The 14723-nt window shown below is 41.1% G+C and overlaps 1 protein-coding gene across 1 annotated transcript in view; it reads left to right on the forward strand.

The window, feature by feature from the left end:
• LOC131483219 (cytochrome P450 3A6-like) overlaps positions 1–3282 on the forward strand; it is a 60028-nt gene extending 56746 nt beyond the window's left edge. Inside the window, exons 10-11 of the mRNA XM_058680731.1 lie at positions 1405–1565; positions 3052–3282. Of these exons, the coding sequence (XP_058536714.1) occupies positions 1405–1565; positions 3052–3282 (392 nt within the window). The remainder of the gene's footprint in view (positions 1–1404; positions 1566–3051) is intronic.
• Positions 3283–14723: the final 11441 nt, after the last annotated feature.

Here is a 14723-nt window from a genome sequence, read left to right on the forward strand (position 1 = left end):
TGGGAATCTTTAGGATTGATTCACATCCCCAAAGCACTGTGGGTTCAGCATGGAGCTACCTAGGCAGCAAATCAAAGAACAAAAAATCCCAGAGTGGTGGTTGGCGTGTGTATCCAGGCATGAGACGCCTCCGGTCCCGGAGCCCCTATGCAGCCAGGTGGTTGCTGAAAGTCCAACCCCCCAGGTTCAGGCCACGCCCATTCCTGGTACTGTCCCCAGCTCAAGCTTCTAGCAAGCAGTGGAAGGGATTGGACCTGCTTCACAAAGTCCCGAGACTTACCTGAATAAAGGGCAGTTGGGCTGCATTCTGAATGTTACAAGTTTATCTGTATTCCATTCTTGTCCCCTTAATCTTACTCACATATACTTAGATGAATCATCCTTTAGTTTTCAAACAGTAAAGCCTCAGTTTTTTACACTTAGTAATTTCAAATACTTTAAGTAGAATATAATGCTTTTTTTTTTTCCTTATGGACAATGCTACTTCATATTACCCAAATGGTATACTGGTTACACTGTGCATGTGTGACAGAGAAGCTTTCTCCTGAAATCACCCAGCTGAGATGGTGATGAGGATGGTGTAATGAAGAGAGAATAACGGGGCATGGGACAGACTGGGGTAAAGTGAACTCAAGCAATTTTTTTTTCTGACTCTGTGTAGATAACCTTGTTTTTTTATTTAAAAAAATGACTATTGGCAATACAGATCAGATTTACAGATTGAAGGAAAGACAGAAAAATCTTCCACCCACTGGTTCATTCTGATGGCTACAATGGCTAGAGTTCAACCGATCTGAAACCGGGAGCCAAGAGTTTTTTCCCCTCTCCCCTATGCAGCTGCATGGGCTTTTGGCTTTGACCCTTCTCTGTTGCTCTCCCAGGCTGAAAGCAGGGAGCTGGATGGGAAATGGAAAAGCTGGGAGATGAACTGGCATACATATGTGATGCTGGCAATAGAAGGTAGAGCATTAGTCAATTAAGCCAATTGCTGGGTGCTTATACATTTTTTTCCCTAAAGGCATTTTTTGTTTCTTTAAACATTTATTTATTTAAAAGAAGTGTTACAGACAGAAATGGAGAGTGAGTATTCTACCTTCACTGGCTCATTCCACACATGGCTACCATAGCTTGTGCTGGGCAGGAATAATCCTGGAGCCTGGATATCCATTGAAAACTCTTTGGCATGTTCAGGGGTCTAAGTAGTGGGTCCATCATTTTTCCTTCCCAGAATCATTACTAGAATGCTGAATTGGAATTGGGAACCTGGACTTGAATCCAGCACTAATATCCAATGCTGTCTTTGCAGGCAGTAGATTAAATTTGTGTACTTTAACATCTGTTTGCATGTGATTTATAATGATGCAATTTGCTTAAAATGTTTTTTTTTTTTTTTTCTCTTTTCAGCTCTGACTGATGCAGAACTTGTAGCCCAGTCAATCAGCTTTCTTTTTGCTGGCTATGAGACCACTAGCAATGCTCTTTCTTTCATCATGTATTTATTGGCCACTCACTCTCATGTCCAGCAGAAACTGCAGCAGGAGGTTGATTCAGCTTTTTCCAATAAGGTGAGTGAGTGAGTGATACTTGGGATGGGTGCACTGTGGGGCAGGGGTTAGTGTCCTGATAGAATGTGTCCACATCACTGTTCAGGGGACTGCTTGCAATGTGTGTGGTGAGGATACTTTATTGACAAAAAAAGGAAGAATCTAAAGAGAAAAACACATGGAGAAACAAGGCTGAAGCTGCAACTCACAGAACTATAACATCTTTGAGAATGATCTTTGGTCTTAGGTGTGTGTTACAAGAATCCACAGTGGCACCTAGAAGGAATCTTTACTACTCAAGTCTGAGGTCATTAGCTCTGCTTCCAATGGCTGGATATTGTCTGGTTGAGTTTTTGTGTGAATGAGGCTTGCCTGTGCTGATATGGACTGGCATGGGGAAGCAGACTGTGCTCTTCTTCCTACCATTCTCATGCTCCATTCACACACCAGTGTTAAAGAAGACCAGAGATGATCCAGCGAAGGAGCCTGGAATCTAGCGTGGTGTGGCTGTTTTATGTCCAGATAAACACCAGGATCATCTTCCTTGTTTGCAGTTGAGGACTGAAGCTATGCCTGAGGGCCTATTCTAGAACAATTATTCAGAGAAGAGGTGCTTTCCAATCTGTATAGAACTCTCACTTGACCTGAACTTGTTGCCACATTTACATCAATTTAAAAAAAATTGGCCCTAATAGGCCCATATTTTTAAATAAAATGTTTCTTTCTCTCTTGTTTCTTCTGAGAGTCAAATGTAGAGAAAAAGAAAAAGAAAAGGAGGGACAGAGAAATCTTCCATTTTCTGGTCACTCTGTTTACGTCCACAATGACCAGTGTGGCATCAGGGTGAAGCCAGACAGTGTAAGGGATTTTCTCCTTTTCACATCCCATTTTGTTGGCAATGTTATAGCCTATTTTTAAAAGGTGATATCGAGTTTGCATATTTTTGTTGAGTGTAGTGTTCTACTCTGTTCATTTCTCCTTCTTAATGATTTTTTAATGGAAAGCCAGATATACAAAGAGGAGGAGAGGCAGAGAGGAAGATCTTATGTCTGATGGTTAACTCCCCAAGTGGCTGCAATGGACAGATCTGAGCCAATATGAAGCCAGGAGCCAGGAACTTTTTTGGGTCTCCCATCTGGGCCCAGAGGCTCAAGGTTTTGGGCCATTCTCAACTGCTTTTGCAGGCCATATGCAGAGAAAATAATGAGAGGGGGCCACCGGTTTAGATTCCACACCCATATCAAAATCCAGTGCATGCAAGTTAAATTCTTTAGCCAGGAAGCAACCATGCCATGCCAAATGTTTATCTCTTCCATACACATGAGACAGCATGAGTCTTATAAGGGCATGTTGAGGATTTCCGGCCCTGGCTAGGAGTTTGTCCTCAAAATTTCCTAGTTCACAACCACTTCCCACATCAGAAATCACTGCTTATTGATTAGTATGAAGGGGGCAACTGTTTTAATTTCAAATCTCATTTTCTCAAAATCTGTTTCTTTATTCTCAGGTACTTGTCACATATGATGCCATCATGCAGATGGAATATCTGGACATGGTGGTGAATGAAACTCTCAGATTATACCCAGTTGGTGGCAGATTTGAGAGAGTCTGCAAGAAAGATGTTGAAATCAATGGAGCATTCATTCCCAAAGGGACAATTGTGGCAATTCCGGTCTATGCCCTTCACCAAGATCCGAAGTTGTGGACAGAGCCTAATGAATTCCGCCCTGAAAGGTAGAGACAACAGCTTAAATCAGTCTGGTTTAAGCTTATCTGTTAACTGTTTGAGTAAACACATTACTCGTGACAACAGAATCATTATTTTTTGTAATTTTACTTCTTTTTATTATCATTTTATGATTTTAATAATTTTACATCTTTTTCTCATCATCATTGTATGAAACAGTTCCCTAGGCCCTTAGGATTTCCCTTATCCCCTCCCCAAAGCCCGTACCCTCACTGAATTTCCCTACATCATTACTTTAGTATATTTCTTCATACAGAGTCATATGTCTACCATTGCGGACATGGACAATGGCAACGAGTCCAGCATCTCATTGTCAACATATAGTAAACAGTTTCATGGGGAATCGAACTTTGGAAATAGAGATGCATACTGCATTGTATGTTCACATCTGGGTATGATAGTCTCCATTACACAGTTACTGCACATCCCCTTTAATAAAAAGCTACAATACAAAATCAACAACAGGAAGAAAAATACAAATTTTTAGCAACATGAATTTAGAAAGATGCAATTAGGTATTATAGTCTCTATTACACAGTTACCATATGTCCCCTTAAATGAAAATCCGCAAACCAAAACAAAATCAACTACAGGACGCAAGAAAGAAATTCACAACACCATAAAGTTGAATAACATGCTACTAGATACGATAGTCTCCATTACACAGTTACTATATGTCCCATAAGTGAACTGCCACAAAGAAAACAACAGGACGTAAGAAATCAGCAATGCCATCAAGTCAAATCACATGTGACTGAATGAATAATGTGTTGCTGAAGAAATGAAAAAGAAAATCAAGAACCTTCTTGAAGAAAATGAATCTGCTGTATGATCTATGAGTCATTGAAGAATTTAATTAGAAGAAAGTGTTTTGTAGAGATGAAACTAAAAACAAAAACAAACAAACAAAAAAACCAAAATCAATGAGATACAGTTTTCACTGATATTTGTTGGTGAAATGTGTCTCCCGCAGGCAACAGATACATGGGTTTTGTTTTTTAATCCAGTCTACTAATCTATGACTTTTGAGTGATGAGTTAAAGCCATTGACATTCATGGTTAATGCGAATGGATGAGACTTTGGTCCTGTCAACTAGCAATGAGTTGTTCATTGATTCAATTTTCTGTTATTTTACTGAGATGTTCTCGCATTTGCCATCGGTTTTGATGGGTGCTATTCCTTCTCTCTCAGCAGAACATCTTGAAGTATCATGTGTAAGGCAGGTTTGGAAGAGGCAAATTCTTTTAACTTCTCTTTACTGTGTAAGAATTTTATTTCATTTTCAAAGACAAAGGAAAGTTTCACTGTGTACGTTATCCTGGGCTGACAATATTTTGCTTTGAAAATCTGGAATATGTCACTCCATTCTCTTCTGGCATGTAGAGTTTCCTATGTTTGGTCTCTTGTGAATTTAATAGGCATTCCTTTATATTTCAGTTGATGTTTTTCACTCACACATAGAAGGGTTTTTCTCCTTATGTTCGATTGAAGGGAGCTTGATTTGTGGTGAAAATCCCTTTTGGTCAACCCTGTTGTGAGTTCTGTGTCCCTCCTTGAGGTTGTTTCCCAATTCTTTCTCTAGATTAGGAATATTTTCCCTCATTATTTCATTGAATATCCCTGTAATCCCAGCTTTTCTTTCTGCACCTTCTGGGACTCTCATTACTCTTACACTTGGCCTTTTTATAGTGTCATTCAATTCTTCAGTGGTGTGTTGATGTTGTTGTTACTGATACAGCTCTGCATCCAGCTTTTTATTTCCCCCTGCTGACAGAAAATATCTTTTAAATTTGAGATAACTTCTTCTGCCTTCTTCATTCTATTTTGGAGATTCTCCAGTGCATTTGTGATTTGCTCCACTGTATTCTTCATTTCTGATACATCAGCTTTTATTTGATTCATTTCCAGAATGACATATTCCTTGAATGCCTGCTTTACATGCTTCTCATTGTTGATAAGAAATTTTATAACAAGTGTTTTAAATTCTGTATGCCTCATTTTCAGGATGTCTTCCACAGTGGACTCTGGGTTTGGCAAAGGTTTTTGCTCCACTGCAGGGGAGTCTTCAGTCATATTCATTGTACGTTTGTCTCTTCTTTTGCTGTTGGTCATTGTATGTCTGGTTAGCAGATTCTTCTTCTTGTGGCATGTTTCTAAGCTTTGTCACCCACATGTGTACAATTCTATTTTACTTATTGCAATTGGCACACTGCTTTTTGTTTGCAGTCAGTTGTGTTACTCCCTTCATCAAGTTCCAGTACTGGGTTCTTATGTCAGATTTCTACCATTTTCTCTGTAACCCCAGCTTCTGGCTCACCTGTTTTCACCTCATGTGATACCATGCAGAGAGTGCATTATTGTCTGTACCACCTTTCTTCCACTTCTGGTTGGAGCAGGTCCCAAGATTAGGGAGACACAAGGTGTCCTAGTTGCTAGGATGTTTTTGGTGGTGATCTTGCCTGAACCAGTTGGCCGTTAGATCTGAGGGCCACATAGACCTATTTTGATCTCTGAAAGTGCTGTGTCATTTTCTGTTAGGGACTTGAGTGTGTGGATTGTGTATTGGTGAGGATCCTGGATATTGTCTTCTTCTGATACACATAGACAGTATATACATATAAAAACTCACATAGTTTTGGTGATAATTGCATTTAACTGTATTTTAGTAACTGCTACCTTATTTTAGGTGTACAGGCTTTAAAAAATTCTTTCCAGTTTTCCTATGCTAATTTCTTTCTCTGTCTAATGTCACAGTACCTATGGAAAAGCTTTCTACCTTGCATCTAATGGTCTCTTCTTCAAGAGCAATTGTAAAGCCAGAATCTGTGCTGATGAAAAGTGCTCATTGCTGGTGGACAGAAGAATAATTCAGGACAGAGGAGAGTTTGTGTGCCCTGATCCTGGTTCTGGTTGCCATCCTCTGGCAACTCACATGTTGTCTTAGTAGTGAGTGACTCTTTCCAGTGTGAAGTAACCAGCTCTCGAGCCTGCTTGCTATTCTTGAAACTAGCAATATTGTTTAGGCTGTTATACAGTGTACAATTTGAAATGGATGATTGACTACCACTGTTGTTTTAATAAGGAAAATGATGAAAGAATTTGTAGAGCACTGTCTGGCAAGTCAGAAGTCTTGGGATTAAGACTTCTTTAAAAAAAAAATTACTTTATTTTTACTACAAACTCAGGTACATAGAGAGGAGGACAGACAGAGGGGATGATCTTCCATCCCATGGTCCAATGATTCATTCCCCAAGAGAGGGCAATGGCTAGTACCACGCTGATCCAAAGCCAAGAGGCAGGAACTTCTTCCATGTCTCCCCCATGCAGGGTGCAGGGTTCCAAGGCTTTGGGCCATCCTTGACTGCTTTCCCAGGCACAATCAGGGAGCTGGATGGGAAATGGAGCTGCTGGCGCCCATATGGGATTTCAGCTCATTCAAGGTGAGGACTTTAGCCTCTAGGCCAAGGCGCCAGGCCCGAGATGCAGCCATTTGTGTTTGCTACAGGTGGACCTTCTGTTGCCAGAAACCGTGTTGTGGACTTGTTAACCCTATTGATGCTACAGAGTGCTCATGTGGTAATTATGAGTTAATTTTGTGTTCATATAACCTTTTGGTTTCAAAACCATCAATTTTTTGTTTCCTGCAATCAGAACTTCTACTTTGGTTAGCTTCTTTCATGTTGAGTGACAAATCCATAGGGTTCTCTTTGATTATTTCAGTCACCAAACTTTAGGTGTCAGTGATTGGGCCAGACAGTGAGAACTTTGGATGTTATCAATGTGGATTCTGGAGAATGTTTGAAATATCCCCATATGTAGCAGACAGATACAAGTCTGTGAGGGCACTTCTAATGCATTTGCATGGGCCTAATGCTTGTCACAATACCCACAATCTGTGTCAGCTCTCTCACATACTACATTGCTCTGATTGATAGGCTATTGGGGGTAAAACATACACTGCACTCCCACTATTGATAAGATATTTTGAGCAAAACAATCTATAGGGGCCCAGCTCATTGGCCTAGTGCCTGACATTCTTGCCTTTCATGCACCAAGTTCCCATGTGGGTGCTGGCTAGTGACCAGGAAGCCCTGCTTCCCCTCCAGCTCCTTGCTTGTGGCATGAAAGGGTAATCAAGGATGACACAGGGTATTGTGACCCTGAATTGTATGGGAGGCTTGGAGGAGTTTTCTGGCTGCTGGCTTTGGATTGGCATAGCTCCAGCAAGTGTGTCCGCATGGGGAGTGAAACAGTAGATGGGGAATCTTCCTCTCTCTCTCTCCTCCTATATGTATATCTGACTTCCCAATAAAAATGATAGATAAATATTTTAAAAAGAACAGCCTATAGAAGCTTAAGCATATTCTACAAAACTGTAGCACTATTTTAAACTCAAAGAGCTATATTTCATGATCATTTTGCCAGTATTAACAGCATTTTCCTAATACAATCAAGTATCCAGGAATTTTGTGAATAAATGATAGCTTTAATATTCAAATAGTTTATAATTTGGTTGAAGAGATATAAATGTATTTGCTAATACTCTAATAACTGATGTTATTAGAGTAGCGTCAGGTGTCGTGTCAGTAATGTCACTTAATCATGGTAGGAGAGAAGTAGTGTGCTGGTGGAGAGGATCTCAAAGAGTATTTGATGGAGAACTTGGAAAGAGAATGAGTATATAGACAAGGAGTAAAGTGAAGGAAAGGTGAAAGAGAATGAGGAGGAAGACAGGTAGGAATGAGGTTGGAGAAGAGAGAAAATGAGGAGAAGAATTGTTTAGATACTAGGAGGCATCATCTTCTCCCTCAGTTAACATATGTCAACAGGGTTGTCAGTTGAAGCAGAAACCTGCTTTCCCCTCCATCATCCTTACTTCCCATTTGTATTCCAGAATGTGAACTCATCACCACTCTCAATGTAATTTTAATGTGTAAAGGTACATGTCTTTTTAAACAGCACTCACATCATCTCATTAACAAGACACAAAGGTCCTCTAGGGTGAGGATAATTGGTCATTGGAAGGTTCTCTAATTTACGACTCTTAAAGCTCAGTAATAGTAAGATTTGAATGGGCAATCCACAATTATATGAATGGTGTATTTGGCAAATCCAAATAGATGATTTTAAGCATCACTAATGTGTTTTCATTTCTGTTGTGGAACCAGGTTCAATAAGAAAAACAATGACAACATTAATCCTTATGTATACCTTCCCTTTGGAGCTGGTCCTCGAAATTGCATTGGCATGAGGTTTGCTCTCATGAACATAAAGCTTGCTCTAGTCCAATTAATGCAGAACTTCTCCTTCAAGCCTTGCAAGGAAACCCAGGTTAGTATACTTCGTGTAGTGAGAGTATTTTTCTGGCAGTTTTTAAAAAACTAATTGTTTTTGTGTTGTAATAGAATATTTTTTCATTACAACATTTTTCTAAATTCTGTTTTTCCTACATCTCTGAATGCTTCCCCAAATCTACACTCTTGAGTGTCAATTTTCTCCTTGAACAAACCTTCAACAATGTTTTTATGTGACTCATCCCACAGAGAGCATGCAAAAAATTGTTTAAGGAATGATTTGGTTTTGATTTGAAATTACTTTGAAACCTGTGTATGTCCTCTATGAATATACCTGATTGCATTTCATAATTAAATATGATTACATATTATGTTTATAATATAAAATATGATCTTTTATGTCCAAGTCCAATAACGTGAGAATTTGTATAACAGAATTGGTAAACTTCAATTGCTCCTTTTATTGATCATCAGCATCACTTGTGAGGGGCTTATTTTTAGAACTCCAATGTGATGATAAAGACAGATGAGAACTAATCTGTGAATTTGCTGATGCCTTAGATGGCAAATTAATGGTTACATTTTGATGCTCTGAAGTACATATTTTTGTAACCCTTTAGTGAATATCATAATTTTATTATTACTTTTGATTTAGTGTTTCTATTTCCATTCGCAGCATGTTTGTGTTTATGCCCCTCTTGATCTCATCTTCAAATGTGAACTGTTAATACCATGAAAATAGAGTAGCAATACTCGTACATTATATGCTTGTGTGGAATGGCTGCTAAGTAATCCCAGTTCCAGTGGTTGTCAGGACATGTTCAGAGTTTATCTTTTTTCATCTTTTCCTGGATTTGGTCTTGTGAGGAGTTTACATGACTGTTTCATTAATTCCTACCAGGAAAGGCTCTAGGAAGCTTATTTCTATGGTTAAGTTGCATTTAAGTTGCACTTAATATTAATCTCCTTAGTATGATTTCTGCAGAGGAACCTAGGAGGGTAGAAATGGCCACCCATTGAGATTCAACATTTAAGTTTATAAGTGTGTGAAGAAATGAAGTCATCCCTGAGAGAAAGCAGGTCTCTTCACACTTGGTGTGGGATACTTCCTCCTTGGCAGGCTTCCAGTCATCTGCATCCTGGCACTTCCTCGTGTATATGAGGAATTGCTGGAGCTTCTCCTTTTGAGAGGAGAGCCATTGGATGTTTCTGCACACTGAATGAAGGATTCTTTGAGAATGAAGCTAAGAGGGTTCATGAAAGCTCTTCAGAACCTCAAAGTTTCCTTATTTGCCATTTACAGTACAGTTGGAAGGCAAGAGGGGAAGTAAGAAGCAAAGAGCATATATTTTCTTATGCATCTCTAATTGGAATTGACTTCTCCATAATTTGAGAACTACACATACACTTAAAATGTGTATCACCCATTCAAATGTAATTAGATTTCAACACAGAATAGTTAACTTCATGTGACTTTTGTAGACATGTTAGCCATATGTTAGGAATGATGTTTACATTTTTCAGTATTGTTATTGCTGTTGATTTCTGCTATGCTTCTGTTATGGGTGGTGCTTAATTTCTTGCTTCTCAGCATGCTTACTTCATCATTTCAGATCCCACTTAAACTAGGCTCACAAGTACTCCTCAAGCCTGAAAAGCCCATTATTCTAAAGGTCATGTCAAGAGATGGGACTGTGCATGGAGCTTGATTATCCTGTGGACTTTGTCTTTGTTCTTCATGGAAGCTGTACTCAAAATACCAGAGACCTTAATGTATTTTGTTAGTAATAGTTGGGAATAATGTTGTAATTGACCTGTGGCATAAAAGGAAGGATTACAAAGAATGGGCAATTTGATCCATCTGTGTGTCCAGAATTCTCTCTATTCTCTCTGTAATACAGAGTTGAGTAAAACAGTTCCAGATATGTAGACTCAGCCTCTCTGGTTGTTTTTGATCATCTCTCTCCCTCTTCCTTTAGTCTTCTCATTGTTTGCCTAGGCTGAACACATAATAACTATTTTTACCATTTTGTCAATAATTCTAACATAAATTTGAATAAATTAGTTTACCATATCAGTATCAGTTGCATTCTTTATGGTTTGTGTTTGTATCATTTTCCAGTAAATATCCATTTAATATGCCAATTTCTTTATAAATTTTTCTAATTCATTCTTGCCATTTAAATGGGAATCTATCATACTGAATCAGTGAGAACCAGCAGCTCACATTTTGCATCCTCATGTACACGGTGTGTGAAACCTCCTCAAGAATTACAGAATGGGGCCTGGCGGCATGGCCTAGCGGCTAAAGTCCTCGCCTTGAAAGCGCCGGGATCCCATATGGGTGCCGGTTCTAGTCCCCGCAGCTTCACTTCCCATCCAGTTCCCTGCTTGTGGCCTGGGAAAGCAGTCGAGGATGGCCCAATGCTTTGGGACCCTGCACCCACGTGGGAGACAGGGAGGAGGTTCCTGGTTCCAGGCTTCAGATCGGCAGAGCTCCGGCCTGTTGCTGTTCACTTGGGGAGTGAATCATCAGACGGAGGATCTCCCTCTCTGTCTCTCCTCCTCTATGTATATCTGAGTGTAATAAAAAATAACTAAATCTTTAAAAAAAGGAATTACAGAATGATTATTTTTTTTATTTTACTTTTGTATTATTATTACTTAATGATATATTTCCAAAGGCCCTGGGATTTGCCTTATCCCCAATACCCTCCCACCTCTGTGAATCCCCCTATGTCATGAGTATAGTGTAGTTCTTCATACACAGTCATATATCTATCATTGTGGACATGGTCAATGGCAGACAGTCCAGCATCCCTTGTCAAGATGTAGTAAAGAGTTTCATGGGCAAATCGAACTTTGTCTAGAAGTAGAGATGCATATTGCATTGTATCCTCACATCTGGATATGATAGTCTCCATTATATAGTTACTATACATCCATTTAAAAAGCCACATTACAAAAAAAGAGAGAAATTAACAACACCATGAAGTTAAATGTCATGCGACTGAATGACTAATTGCCACTGAATAAATTAAAATCAAGAATTTTCTTGAAGAAAATGATGCTACTAAATGATCTATGAGTCATTGAAGAGTTCCATCAGAAAAAGGTATTCTGAAGAGATGAAACAAACAAAAAAATCAAAATTCATGAATCATAGTTCCTGCTGATATCTGTTGGTGAAATGTGTCTCCTGTTGGCAACAAATGCATGGCTTTGTTTTTTAATTCAATCTACTAATCTATGATGTTTGATTGATGAGTATAAGCCATTAACATTTAGCGTCAATATGAATGGGTGAATATTTGGTCCTGTCATTTTGGAAAGAAATGCTTTTCTGGACAGATTTTTCTGGGCCAACAATGTTTTGCTTTTGGAGTCTAGAGTATGTTGCTCCATTCTCTTTTGCCCTGTAGAGTTTCCTGTGAGTTCAGCTGCGAATTTCATTGCCATTCCTCTGTATGTTAGGTGATTTTTTTGACTTGTACATTTAGGGATCTTTTCCTTATGTTCAATTGAAGAGAGTTATTTTATGCAAACCACAGGGTGTAGCAGCTCAGCTTCATCCAGCTGACCACTCAGCTGGTCTTCATGTACGCCAGTGGGAGCTTCAGACTAGTTGGAGCAATCTGCAATAACCCCACAAGGACTGCCCCCTACCTTGGTTCCTGTGCTTTCCAGTTGTACAGCAAACTGGCCCAGCTTATCTCACCTCCCATTCAGTTCTCATACATGTCAATGGGGATTGAAGCCTTGTTCAAATGAACAAGCCTCCCCATCCAACTCACACAACAAGCTAGTGAGTGTTAACCTCTATCTAGCCATATCTGCCTTACTTCGGATTCTCATGCTCACCAGTGGGAATGGGGACCCAAGAGGGATGTGCCAGCTATTTCCATAATGGATCCACTTCTGCTCCAGGTTCTTGTATTCTTCAGGTGGTTTTGCAGTTTAACTTGAAAGAATTTGTGCCCCCTGTGCCAGCATCTGTTGGCTGATGCTACACTGAAGCCCAACCAACACACACCCACACTGGCTTGTACTTAAATCAGTAGGAACAGTCAACCCAGCCTGGCTTTTCCCTGATCCAGCTTACATGAGGGCCACAGGTGTTGTAGCCATGCCCAGCATGGCCTGCCCCCAATCTCATCTCACACTCTTCTGTGGGATTGGTGGTTCAGCAGTTGAGCATACCACACTCCCCCTACTGGCTTTACCCCCCCTCCCGGAGTCTCATGTGTGATGATTGAATGCTGTAGCCAAGTCTGACATGGCCAACCCCACCTCAGCATTTGCTAGTGGGTGCTATAGCTTAGCTAAGCCTGATCCAACCCTAATTCCAGGTTTCACTGCTGGGAGCTACAGCTCAGAGCAGCCTATCTGGCCCCTCATCTGAACTGGTTTGTATTACAACCCAAACTTGCCTGACCCTCACTCCATTCTGGTGCTCAGATTTGCCACAGGATTGATGTGAACTGGCCCAGGTGACCAAATGTATGGTAGTGATACCTTTTCCTTATCTTGGCTGGGCTGCTACTACTGTGATTCTTGTGCTCACGTTCAGGACTGTGTTCCAACAGAGGAGTTGCTCAATCTCCTCCATGAGTATCTTGCCTAATTCTAGATCTCACACTCATTGTTGGATCCATGAGTCAACTTACTTAGTTCATCTCCTTTCCTGGCAGGAATAGTGGCCTTTCATGACTGGCCTTCAGACATTCCAGTTTTGTCTGTTGGGTGTTACAGATCAGCCAAGCATGATTCACATGAAACAGCTCACACATAGCTCCTTAGGGGCAGAGATCCAGCCCAGCTATTCCTACAAATGCTTTGGCTTGCACAAGTACATTTGGGTGCTGCAGTCCAGCCCAATCTGTCATACCCCAGATCCAGTCCACACCTATGCTGAGGAGCATTGCACCCATGCCTAGACCAAACAGCAGCCCCAACTCAGCTCTTACATTCACCAGTGGGAACCACAACTCTTTCAGGGCATCCTCTGAGCTTCCCAAGCAGGCCTGATCCCAGCCATAGATATTGCGTGTACCAGGGTTTTCTCTGATCCAGCTTGGCATACTTCCACACATGTCATGGCCTTTGCCTTTAAAAGCTGCAGCCTGGTCTGATCTGGTCTGCTCCTTGTCCCAACTCTTGCTGGCCAGTGCTGGAACCTGGCCCTGCTCAGTTTGTTCACATCCCTGGTCCATGCAAACTAGTAAGTATGACAGCTTAGCTTAGCATGACCTGTGCTCCAGCCTTATTTCTGTACTTGCCAGCAAGTGAAGGTTTGCTTGTCCCTGCATTGTCTACCCCCTTCCAGACTTTTCCACAGAGTTGCCAATGGGTAGAGCTACCTTGCTCAGCCTCGCTGACCCCCAGGCCTAGACAACGTGCTCACCAGTGTGAGGTATGACTGAGTAGCGTGGTTTCCCAAGTTCCCTGACACGGCTCACTCCTAGACCCAGATCTCAGGAGTGGCAGTGGGTGTTAAGCCTTTGCCTGGCGTAGCCTGCCCCTCCATCTTGACCTTGCATGAGCTGGTGCATATTGCAGCCTAGTTTGCCCTACACCCTGTTTTAGGATGCACTTGTGGGTGCTGCAGCCTGGACCTGCCTAGAGTATTCTCAATCCCTGTATCCATGAGTGTAGCAAGACTTGTATTTACACAGGATTGGGCAGACACATCCCGCCTGAGAATCTATCCCTGGACCTGGTTCTCTTGAGTTCTGGTTAGCGTCATGGTGCTGTCTAATGTGACCTGTCTTCTTTTATCACATACACAGTTAGGCACTGAGATTTAGTCCTGCTGGACAGGTCCAAGCCCTAGCTTTTGTGTGCAGTGGTGTGTGATTCCCAGCCATGTTCCATCGCTAACAAGCCCTGCTCAGGACTCCCGTGGGGGCTGGTGTATCAGTCTGAGCCATTCAAATCTTCTGGTCTCTCCATTCCGTACTACCAAGTTTCAGTCCCCGTGTTTACCTGCAATTACAATGACTCTGTTGTTGGGTTTTCCTCCAATTCACTCCTCACCTACATGTACATGTCTTTATCCATGGATGTCTCTATGCAGTAATGCCATCCCCCTAACCCCTCAGAGCTTGCTGCTGGTCAGCCAGTGCAAGAAACCTGCT

Source organism: Ochotona princeps, chromosome 24 (genome assembly GCF_030435755.1).
Source record: "Ochotona princeps isolate mOchPri1 chromosome 24, mOchPri1.hap1, whole genome shotgun sequence".
Classification (NCBI taxonomy): Eukaryota; Metazoa; Chordata; class Mammalia; order Lagomorpha; family Ochotonidae; genus Ochotona; species Ochotona princeps.